The 12432-nt window shown below is 41.9% G+C and overlaps 1 protein-coding gene across 9 annotated transcripts in view; it reads left to right on the forward strand.

Moving 5' to 3' along the window:
- CLASP2 (cytoplasmic linker associated protein 2) overlaps positions 1 to 12432 on the forward strand; it is a 232004-nt gene that overhangs the window by 4495 nt on the left and 215077 nt on the right. For all 9 annotated transcript variants that reach the window (XM_061587096.1, XM_061587086.1, XM_061587088.1 and 6 more), the window contains exon 2: positions 9519 to 9597. In XM_061587096.1, coding sequence (XP_061443080.1) covers positions 9519 to 9597 — 79 coding nt within the window. The remainder of the gene's footprint in view (positions 1 to 9518; positions 9598 to 12432) is intronic.

Raw genomic sequence — 12432 nt, forward strand, 5'->3', positions numbered from 1 at the left:
GCAAGGTTTTTGAGTGCATAGTCACAGTCCAGATCCAGGCTGTTTTGGATGAAATTGATTTTCTAGATCCATGTCAATAAGAATCTAGGCCTGTTTTTGGCACAATATCTTGGTAACCCTGACCTTTTGTTGGGAGAGAGACAGGGAGCATGTCCCTGTTTATCCTCCTTGATCTCTCAGGGGCTTTCAATACCATTCACTGTGGTACTCTTTTGGAGCGGCAAAGTTGCTTTGCAGTGGTTCCAATTCTACTTGGATGACCATCTGGGAATGTAGCGCTTGGAGTCTTCTTTGCCCATGTGGATCCTTCAGTGTGGGGTGCCATAACATTTATATGAAATGCCCTATGCTATTTTACATGTATATGAAACTGCTGAGTGGAATTATCCAGTTTGGGAATGCACTGTCAGCAATATGCTGATGAAACAGCTCTATTTCTCCTTTACATATTCAGGTGTGGCAGTGGATGTACTAGACCATGTCTGGCATTGGTAATGGACTGCATGAGAGCCAAGAAACTAAAGCTTAATCCAGTTAAGACTGAGACACTGTTAGTGAGTGGTTCCCTAGACCAGATGGCTGGGGCATGGCCTGTTCTGGATGTGGTTGCACTCCCTCTGAAGAAGCAGGTGTGTAGCTTGAGGGTACTTCTGGATCCATTTTTGTTGCTTGAGGCTCAAGTGGCTTTGGTGGTGCAAAGTGCCAGGGCCGGCTCCAGGTTTCTTGGGGCCCCTGGGCACAGGATACCAGAGGGCCCTTTTGGCCCATCCTTTCCTTCTTAAACCACATCCCTCCATCTTGGCTCCTCCTCTTTAAACTAAAACAAATTTTGACTGATGTGACAACCACTTATTGTCAAAGAAAAACAACACAAGCTTTAGTATTTCATTAGGAGTCTTGTTAATTGTTTTGTCAACTATATAATTTAGAGATATAATTTAATCTGCAATCCTATGCACACATATTTGCCACTCTGGGCTCCTTTGGGATGAAGGGTGTGATATAAACTGAATAAATAAACAAAATAAACAGATTCATAGGGACTTCCATCCGAGTAGGCATGTACATAGGATTGCACTGCCAGATACAGAACCTGAGCCCTAACTGAGATGTAAACAGAAAATGTGCATATCAGCATGCAAAAGATCCCTTATTCAATCCCTGGCAAGTCCAGGTAGGGCTGATAATATTTCCTCTCTGAAACTCTGGAAAGCCACTGGCATTCAACCCAGACAATTATGAGCTAGATCAGCCTCTGTAAATGCTTTTTATTTAGAATACTAAAATTCAAGAATTGAGAAAATACAGACTTTCTAAATTATCTTTTTGAGGGGGTTGGATAAAGGAGAAGGGAAGAGGAGGAAAAGTTCCAGTTGGACTTTGCTGTTTCTTCAGGGGAGCGGAGAGGAAAAGGACTTGGTGTAAAAGCCGCCACCATCCCAAGCTGCAAGCAGGCAGATCTGATGGGATTTAAATTTATTTATTTTCTAAAAGGGGGTGGGTGACAAGCACCATTAGTTTATAGGTGAAATTAGGATTTTTGTCCCAATGTACATCACTTTACACTTGGTTACATTGAACCAGATTTGCCATTTTAATGCTCATTCACCCAGTTTCGAGATATGCTTTTAGAGTTATTTGTGGGGAGGAGAGCCTGGCTGGGAGTCCATAGTCTGTGAGTTCAAATCCCCTCTCGTGTCTCCTGGGTGTAACGGGCCAGCTAAAGATCACCCCCACAGTGAGTGGCTCAGGGGTTACATGCCCTGTTGCCTGCGCAGCCGTAGACAAGCTGCTAGTCCCAAGGAGCCCAGTTGCCCCCCAGCTGGCAATTGCGGACAAGGAAGGGGCTGGCTTGTGCAGCTGTGGCAAGCTGAGCAGGCCCTAGCCAGCTGGAGAGGACTAGCCTCAGAGGGAGGCAATGGTAAACCTCCTCTGATTACCACTTGCCATGAAAACCCTATTCATAGGGTAGCCATAAGTCGGGATCAACTTGAAAGCAGTCCATTTTTAGTTTTAACCACCCTGAACAACTGAGTGTCATCAGCAGTAAACTTGGCCACCTTAGCGTTCACTTCTAACTCCAGGTCATTTGTGAACAAATTTAAAAGCAAGATAGGGGAGTGGACAGCACTGGGTTAGGTATGCCAATGGTTGGATTTGGTAAAAAGCAGTTTCATATTGTCTACAAATCTTTCCCATTTGTGATATCACTACCAGATCTCAAGAATAGGGAAAACACTTTGAAAAGGACATCTGGAGTTTCAATTATATCTTTTTTGAGCAGGAAGGCAGGGACAAAAGCATACAGCAGACTTGGGTTAAAAAAAACTGACAAAAGCAGAGAACACATCCAGTCATTACCTCACTCACAAATTTAATGCAGTAGCATCAAAAATTGGTGGGTTATTTATAAATATTTTTATTTGTGTTAAAGTGTCAACATGGCAAACAAACCTTGTGTAAAAACAATAAGTTACAGAGTGAAAGATTGTGTAGTGTGCTTTGTCCCTCCCCCCTTTTCTATAAGTTCTTCTTAGCTTACTGTGTAAAGGGGCTTTGTGGGGTTGCTTGTTTACTTGCATAATGCTTACTACTTACTTATGCAAATTCCAAGAAAGTGCAAAGCCTCCTGTTCCTGGCTGCAGATCAAAGGGCTTCCTTCTGAAGAAGGCTAGAAGGAAAGGAAGATTGGTAGCCTCGCAGTGAGCAACCAATTCAGCTCCATGCAGAGAGAACACACACTGCTTTTAGGAGGCATGTGCACAACAGAGAAATAAGCAGTTTCCGTTGTGAAGCCCCAGCTCAGTGGGAGTGACTCAGCTTTCATGAGTAGTAAGGATGGTAAAGAAATCTAGACGTCTAGAAAGCAAGCAGTGTGTTGGGCAGGCAGGAGATGCTTTTTTCCAAATGGGGTGGTTGAGGGCAGCAGTGATAGCATGGGCAGTAGTGTCTGGCCAGCTTGGGCCAGTGGGCCCTGGGCCAGTACCCCACTTGGGCCATGCCTGCCACTGGCCCTGTAAAGTGCCTTCCATCAGCTTTGACTGCTGGCCCAGCTATGCCCCTATTTGAACAAGGATAGCCTAACTTCTGTTGTCTCTGCTCTGGTAACCTCTAGTTTAGATTACTGCAATGCGTTATACATTAGACACCTTTGAAAATGGTTCAGAAACTGCAGTTGCTGTAGGATTCAGTGGCCAGTTTGTTGACCGGGTCCACATGGTCTGAACACAGAACAATCCTGGCATGGGGTACCAATTAGTTTCCAGGCCCAATTCAAAGTCCTGGATTTAATCTATAAACTGTTAGCATCTCAGGATCCCAATACTTCAAGGACTGCCTCTCCCCATATCAACCAACCAGTACTCTGCATTCATCATCTGAGATTTTTTCTTGTGTGCCCTCTCCAAGGAAGGTACAGAGGGTGGCAACATGAGAAGGACTTTCTCAGTGGTAGCTTCCTGTTTATGGGACACTCTCCCCAAGGAGGCACATCTGACACCATCACTGTCACTTTTTAGTCACCAGGCGAAAACATTATCACCCAGGCCTTGGGATGTTAACTTTCCACTTATCTTTTAGTGGGGTGGGGTTGAGTCGGATCTCCTCTTTCATATATTTATTACTGGTGTATTAAGGTTATCTTATCCTGTACACTTGTTTTTAATGTTTGCTTTTATAAGTCAATTTGATTCACTTTTCCAGAAAAAGTGACTAATAATAATAATAATCCATAGATTGACTGGACTATTCAGCATATTTTAAACAACTTTGCTATAAATGATTTTTGTCAAGTTACATAGTAACTAGTAGGTATTGGGACTATTTCACTTTTAATATGACAGTAGGCATGGTTTTGATCTTATGGGGATGAGCAAACATTTCTAGTCCTAATATGTGATGCTTTACTTAGAGGTTGGTAGCATTGGTGTGCTAAAGTCTGTTCAAGGCTTCCCTAGTTGTCAGGCTAAAGAACATTGTTATTTCTGTACCAGGAAATATGTTCCCTCTTACAGTTTAACTATGCAGATCTTTTTTTTAAAAAAAAATAGTATTGAAACTAAGTAAACTGTGCACTTATTTAGAGAGGACACTCAATTTTAAGCAAGTCCATACACATTGTTTAGAGGCAATGTGGTGGTAACTACTTGCTATGTTGTACTTGTAATTCTTAACATTCCTCTGATATGCAACTTACAGTGTCCTCCTGATGTAAATGGTGTTAGTGAACAATTGTAGCTGAATATAAGAATAAAAGAAAACCCTACTATTACATTTCTTCATACAAACAGAAGTCATTAGGTAAAGACAAGAATATTATCTTCAATGGGAAAATTTGTAAACTACTAGGGGCTGCCACCCTTGCTCTCTTCACTTGCCAAAGCTCCTACACCCCACTCAACAGCACCCCCTCTGCCAGGCACCCCTAGCCATCACTCCGTAGCTTCTGCCAGGTGCACCCTAATCCTCCCCCACCCCCTCATGAACCCCAGACCATGCCTACACCACATGGGTGGCCAGAGCCACCACACAAGGGTCTCAACCTCTCCCACTCCTCACTTACCTTATGGCGTTGTTGTTGTTGCTGCTTCTCGCTTGTCTGCCTGCTAGGCCCCACACATCCATTGGCAATCACTCGTGGCTGAGTAAGACTGTCTTCCAAGGTAAGGTCTTTAACAGTGGGTCCGTAAGTGACTGTGGAGGCCAATTCTGGATCCACACAGCCTCCCAAGTGAGGACACAGGTTTCCAGATGGAAGATGGTCGCGATGAGGATTTGTTTGATGGGCCTTCTGCTTAGCTCGTTAGTCCCGTTCGCCCTGTATTCGTGCTTCTTCGAAGTCCACGGCACCTTTGATAATAGCCGACCTCCATTTGGGACGTTCATGGGCCAAGACTTCCCAGATCTTGATGTTCATGTTACATATTTTTAGATTCATTTTAACAATATCTTTAAACCTCTTTTGCTGTCCACCGATATTCTGTTTTCCATCCTTAAGTTGGGAGTAAAGTAGCAGCTTTGGAAGATGGTGATTAGGCATTCGAACAACATGGTCGGTCCAACGAAGTTGATGTTGAAGGATCATTGTGTCAGCACTGGTAGTCTTTGCTTCTTCCAAAATGCTAACATTAGTCCGTCTGTCGTCCCAAGTAATTTGCAGAATTTTCCAGAGGCAGCATTGGTGGAATGTTTCAAGAAGTTGGGAGTGGCGTGTATAGACCTATCCCAGTCTGCGTCTGTGTTAGAATTGCTTAATATGTTTTTAATAATGTTTTTAACCCTTTTAAAAAGTTTTTTTTAAAAAAATGTTTTAAACGCTGTTTTGTTTTAATCTATTTTAAGATGTGTTTTTATGATGTTTTAAAGTGTTTTTAGCGCTTTGTTTGCTGCCCTGGGCTCTTGCTGGGAGGAAGGGTGAGATACAAATTAAATAATAAATAAATAAATAAAATAGATGGTCCATGTTTCACAGGCGTACAGTAAGGTCAGTAATACAATGGCTTTGTAAATAAGCATTTTGGTCTCCCTGCAAATATCCCAATACTCGAACACTCTACGCTTCATTCGGGAGAATGCGGCACTCGCAGAGCTCAGACAATGTTGAATTTCAGCATTGATGTCAGCTTTTACAGAGAGATGGCTGCCAAGTTAGGGGAAGTGATCAATGTTCTCCAGCGTCACACCATTACGCTGGATTGATGGTGCTACAGAGGGACTAGTTCGCACCTGCTGATGAAGCACTTTGGTTTTTTTAATATTAAGTGAGAGCCCAAGCTTTCCATATGCTTCTGCAAAGACATTTTAGGATGGTTTGAAGATCTTTCTCTGAATGTGCGGAGACTACATTATCATCACCGTATTGAAGTTCTATGACAGAGGTTGACATTACCTTACTTTTTGCTTTCAGCCTACTGAGATTAAAAAGCTTTCCATCTCTTCGGTATATGATTTCTACCCCAGTAGGAAGTTTCCCCTCAATAAGGTGTAGAATCATAGCAGTGAAGATAGCATATAAGATAGGAGTAATGACACATCCTTGTTTTACGCCTGATCCGATTCTGAATGGATCGATCTGAAAACTATTGTTATTCAAAATTGTTGCTGTCATGTTGTCATGAAGGAGTCGCAAAATATTCAGAAATTTATCAGGGCATCCAGTTTTCAGAAGGATGGTCCAGGGAGCTGTTCGATTCACAGTATCAAAGGCCTTAGTCAGATCAATAAACGCCATATATAAAGGTCAATTCTGCTCACTGCATTTTTCTTGAAGCTGTCATGCAGTGAAGATCATGTCCACTGTCCCCCTGGAAGGGCGGAAACCATTTTGAGATTCAGGGAGGACATCCTCTGAGATCGGCAGGAGGCGATTTGCGAGGGTCCTTGCAAGGATTTTACCTCGATAGTTTGCACAATCTGTTCTATCACCCTTCTTGAAAAGAGTGATAATTATGGCGTCCCTAAAGTGTTCCGGGACCTCCTCTCTCATCCAGATTTTTTTGATGAGCTTATGAAGTTGTGTAAATTCAGGCCCACCTTCTTTAAAGACTTCAGCAGGAATCCCATCAGGTCCACTAGCTTTGTTGTTCTTCATTTGATTAATGGCTTCACTGACTTCATCCAAATTAGAGGATACTGCAAGCTCGTCTCTAGCTTGTTGTGGAATTTGCAAGAAGACCTCATCAGCCACAATAGAGTTATGATTAAGGAGGTCATGGTAATGCTCTTTCCAGTGCAGTGCAATACACTCTTTATCCTTAAGAAGTTCGGTACCGTCCATTGAACGTAAGGGATTTGTACCATAATTTGTTGGTCCGTAGATGGCCTTTGTGGCATTAAAAAAGCTCTGTGCATCATGAGCATCTGCAAAGTGCTGGATTTCTTGAGCTTTCTTTATCCACCAGGCGTTCTTAAGTTCTCTAGTTCTTCTTTGGACCTCAGCCTTTGGACTGGCATAGATTTTTTTTCTTAGCAGCACAGTTAATGTCTTTCTGCCATATCTGGAAGGCTTTCCTTTTCTTGTTGATGATATGTTCAATCTCACTATCATTCTCATCAAACCAATCCTAATGTTTCTTTGTTTGGTATCCAATCGTTTGTTCATATGCTGCAATAATGGATGTCTTCAGTTTAATCCAGTGTTCCTCGACATTTTCAGGGACTTCCGTCGGTAGATGTTTCTTGAGAGTTGTTTGAAAGCAAGCTCGCTTAATAGGATCTTGAAGGGCATGGCTGTTCATTTTATGCCTCTGTTTTCTTCCTTGGAGCCTACATTGAGGAACAATATTAAGGGACATAGTGGATCAAATTAATCAGTGATCTGTCCAGCAGTCATCAGCACTCATCATGGCCCTAATGAGGAGTACATCGGGGATCTCTGGCACAGACAATTACATAAACTAGGAGATGCCAGTGTGTTGACTGAGGGTGCTTCTATGATGTTTTAAATTTATTTTTCTGGCGAAAGAGTGTGTAATAACAAGATTATGCTCTGCACATTTAGTCAGAAGTAGAATTCCATTCAGGTTGCTATTGCCAACTTTTCCCTGTGGTTTCTGGTCATAAATTAAAATCACGCCCAGCTCTTGCATTGAAATTGCCCAAGAGGATAATTTTATCCTCCTTAGGTATCTCTGATAAGGTGGTGTCCAGCTGGGTATAAAAATTTTCCTTAATGTCTTCATCAGCATCTAATGTTGGTGCATAAGCACTTAGAATAGTTGCCTGCTGGTTTGAGGCAAGTTTTAACTGGAGAGTTGAGAGTCGTTCATTAATGCCAATAGGAACTTCTGACAAGAGCTTCACAAGATTATTTTTAATAGCAAAGCCTACTTCATGTATTTGTTGTTCTTGTTCAGGCAGTCCTTTCCAGAAGAAGGTATAACCTTCTTTTTCTTCCTTCAGTTGTCCTTCTCCTGCTCTTCGAGTTTCTTGGAGTGCTGCTATGTCAATATTAAAACATCTCAACTCCCTCACAATGATGGCAGTACTGAGTTCAGGACATTCACTATCTGTATTGTTCAGCAATGTCCATATATTCCATGTTCCAAAATTCAATTGTCTTTTGCGACCGCTAAGTGGTGATCCCACTGGATGCGGTAATCCAGTTAGGGTGAGAGATGAGGCAGACTATGTTTAGGGCATGTTTTCTAGCCCCCTCCCCATACGGGGTGAGCAGAGTGGATCCTGAATAGGACTGCTCAGTCGTGGATATAGCTGCTGAACTACTCAACTGCTTCGGTCCTTGAGCCAGGACAACTGAGTCTGTATCCGCTGCCCATGTGCCAGTCTGTGACTAGAGGCTTTCGGATTGCACAGTCCTGCCCTCATCGCCATTCGCCGATCACACTGGGACTTTTGGTTTGGTTTGGTTGGGAGACGCCTGTGTGTGAATTTGTTTTATGTGGGGAGATTGGTGCACAACGATCAACACACAATCTTGACAGAAAAAGACTTTGATCCAATGGCATGGATACCACGACAATTAGAAGTCTTTTATCTGCTGAAGTCTTCATCCGCCTTCACAGCCGTTGTAACATACACATTGTTATCCTTCGCCTGTTCTGCCATTGAGGACATTGTTGGATCATCCTTTGCCCGGTTCCTTTCCCTTGATCTTACCACCATGGGTGACCCTGCTGGGAGTACATGACTCCCGAAGGCATCGCTCATAGGGTTCACTGGAACATGCAAGCCCACTCACCATTACAAGGTGACGATCTACTTACCTTATTGCGCTGCTGCTGCTGCTGCTGCTGCTGCTCACTTGTCTGCCTGCTAGGCCCCGCTGCTGCCCTCTCATTGTCATTACCACTGTCCCTCTGCCACCACCACAGTTTGCCTCTCTTTGCCCACCTGTAAACCAGAGTAGTGTGATGCTTACAAAAATTTAAAACAGTAAGATTTCTATATAGTTTTGCAACCTTGTCTGAACAGAGACTTCTTGCTGTCTGCTAGTTAAGAGCAAGGTATTTTCTGAGATCAGTACTGGGAACCTTTGGCCCTCCAGGTGTTGTTGAACTTGCCTTTGCAAGCATGGCCAGTGGCCATGGATTATGGGAGTAGTGGGTCAGCAACATCCGGAGGGCTAAAGGTTCCTCACAAATAGTCTAGTGTATCATGGTGTTGCCTGTTCCAAGGTAGATACTGGCCAACAGTCATGGCAAAGTGTGAGTAAATTTCATTTTATATTTTACAGTACAAGAGAATATATGTTAAGGAGATTGCCATGTATCTGCTTTAAACTCATAAAGGTTATTTAGAAAACCTGAGACCAGATGCACAGCTATTTTTTAACTCTCGTCTCTCATTCTTAAAGCTTACAGTTGTGATGCTGACTTAGAAGGCTTAATCAGCCTTCTCCAACCTTGTGTCCTCCAGATGTTATGAACTCCATCAGCTGTCACGGTTAAAGGAGGTTGTAGTCCAAACCATCTGGAAGGGGACCAGGTTGTGGAAGACTGGCATAGATGGTAAACCATGACCTAAACTTGCATTTTTTCAGCTTCTCATTATTTCCACAGGTGTCATTGCTTGGATTAGATCTTCTAGATGCCTTTGTTGACAGACTTTCAGGACGCTTCAAATCATATGTAGGACCTGGTGAGTAGTTTTAAAATATTGTTTATAAAAGAGCTGAAGATAAGTAATTTGGTCTACAGTTAGCAATTTCTTAGGATGGCTTTAGTTCAACTTTTTTAATTACAAAACACGCACACACCATGTTAGCTGTCTGTGTTGGATTTGGACGATTGTGTTGTAGGATTAAAATGCATATTATGATACAGTAACGCTGAGGAAGTGCTAATTATGGTAAGTAGGTTTGTATTTAGCACTGGCCGTTATATTTGCACACAAATAAAATGTATGTACGTACATGCATATGCACAAACAAAATGTATACTTACACTGTCAGTTGTAAACAGAGCACTTGCATATGAATTAACATTTTCCCTTTAAGATTAATTGAATTTGCAGCAGAGAAAGGATTGGACCCTTTCTTCTGTGTATCTTTAAGTGGAAAGTGGTGATTGGTACACAATCCCAATCTTTTTCAGAAACATATACTACTAGGTTGTAATTTTGGGAAGAATTAGAAGCTCTCCTGGTTGTACATTCAAGAAAAATTATAATTAAGAGATATCAGTTCTAACACTGAAATCCTAGGCATGTCTACTCGGAATTAAGTGTTGCTCAATTGCAGCCCCAGTTTCCTTTTCTGTACAGTAATACCTCAGTTAGGGAATCCTCCAGGAACCAAGCTCTGTTTAAGGAAGACTTTTTTTAAGGAGAAACTGAGCAGCTTGCTTTGCTATGGATAAACTTTCAAGCCTGTGCCTTTGCTTTAAAGTGAAAGTGACAACCTTGTGTTTTTGCTTTTCTATCGATAAACTGATAACCCTGTGTGTTTGCATTGCATTAAAGACATCTCTTGCTTTCTCCCAGGCCTGAGGAGGGAAGGATCCAATGCAATTCAGAGAAGGGGCGGGGAAGGAATGGGACTGGGTGGGTGCCGGGTAGACATCCTTTAAAGCCTCTGTTGAAGCTGCCTTCACCATCTGTGAGCGGGTGTAGGAACCTATCCCTATTCTTTCCATGTTATTCCTACCTCTGGTACCAAAGTTTCTGTTAAAGAAGTAATGTGCAGGAATGCATCTACTTTAACAGAGGTATTACTGTATTAAGATATCAGCACATAGAAAGTTATTACAAGAAAGTAGTCTCAAGTGACACATGTGAAATCTGTCATTCTAGCGACATGCACTTGTATCAAAAGACACTATTCTGCCCTGTATGAGTGGAGAACCTTTGGCTTGTATACCTCCTTTCTCCTCTCTCAACATGTTCTCAGTGGGCAAAAAAAAATGGTTAAATTTGTATCCTACCTTATCACCAAATGGTGCTCAAAGTAGCTAACAGCAATAATACAAAACCAATACAAACAATAAATTACAAAATGAAAACAAGGCAAATGAACTATTAAAATAACTAGAAACAACCAGTTAAAACAAGTTGTAACTTATTTCCAAGACAATGTTTTGGCCAAAGACATGCTTGAATAAAACATTTGGCCTGCGAGCTCAAGGTCATCAGTGATGGGGCTAGATGCTTCTACCTTGGCAAGGGGTCTGGGACACCCTTGTAGGTTCATCTGTACCTGGGATCTCCCTGAGCCTTTATTTGGACAGGATATAAACCTAATTTCTTCCCTCATGAAACTCAAGGTTGTCTGCATCAGATTCCAGGTGATTTCCCATCCAGGCATTGACCGTGCTAAGACCTCAGCATGGTCACTGTGTCATGTGCCCCACACCATGCTATGGGACCTTCCATCTGTCTCCCTTTTTCAACCCAGGTGCAGTGCTATATCAGTTCATAAATCCCTTTCTCAACTTGATGAGAATAGTGTGGGGAAGGACATAAACAAACTCCCCTTATGTACTTGGTAGAAAAATGTTTATCCATAATGGCAGCTCTTGCAAATGCATTATTGGTTACATTGCAGTCTTTACTCAGATGTTGGAGGGGGTCGTTAGTCTCTTCTACTATGTTAAATATCTATTATAGCCAAAGCTACATACTTCTTGACAATAAAAAGGCCAAAGTTTACTAAATGCATGATCCTGTTTATCCTGGCCACAAGCAAAATTGGACCTAAATTCATAGAGCTGTGATCCACCGAACTGATTGAGTTCTTGCATTCGTCATGCTGTTTTTATAAAGTACAGGTGGAACCTACAACAAAGTGTTGTAGTGAACCTTTGCCTTCTAGCAGCAGTTCCTGTTCAGGATTCACATCAGCCAGCCATGGCCACTCAAGCAGGGCATTTCACTCCCTCTGTTTTGTTTTCCAACTGTCACAGCATTCTGTGGCTACTGAACACATGGGGGCGGTCTTTAGTAGGCTCTTAAGATTTTTTTTTTGCTACTTCTGCAAATCTTGGGGTTCACTTGGGCATGCTGATATGTCCCTTTTCTTTCAGAGTGACCCTAGTTTGGCTCCATTTATGTTGGTACTCGTCACCTGAGTTTGCTATTGAAGAGAGTGATATCTTGTGTGTGATGCTGTTGTAGCAACTTTCTCTTTAAGTCAGCAGATCATTTGGGTTATGCTCTAATAAGTTTGAATTGCTTAGGAAGAATTATGACCACATAACATTTTCAGGTGACTAGATATTTCAGAAATTGCCAGTACCAATATTGCATGTGTATATATGTTTGCCTGGTTTTGATTTAATAGTTGTGTTCATATGAGAAAATTCTAATTAATACTTACAAATAACTCTATTCTGCCAATCTTATTCAGATCAAATCACAGCATGACTTTGGTCATGTACAATCACTTATGACATTAAATACCATTCAGGTTCATTATTCTAGGATTAAAACTTTTGGCTCATAATATAGTACTCTTGAAAAGATCTGTGGAAATTCTGA

This window comes from Rhineura floridana, chromosome 10, assembly GCF_030035675.1.
Source record: "Rhineura floridana isolate rRhiFlo1 chromosome 10, rRhiFlo1.hap2, whole genome shotgun sequence".
Lineage (NCBI taxonomy): Eukaryota > Metazoa > Chordata > Lepidosauria > Squamata > Rhineuridae > Rhineura > Rhineura floridana.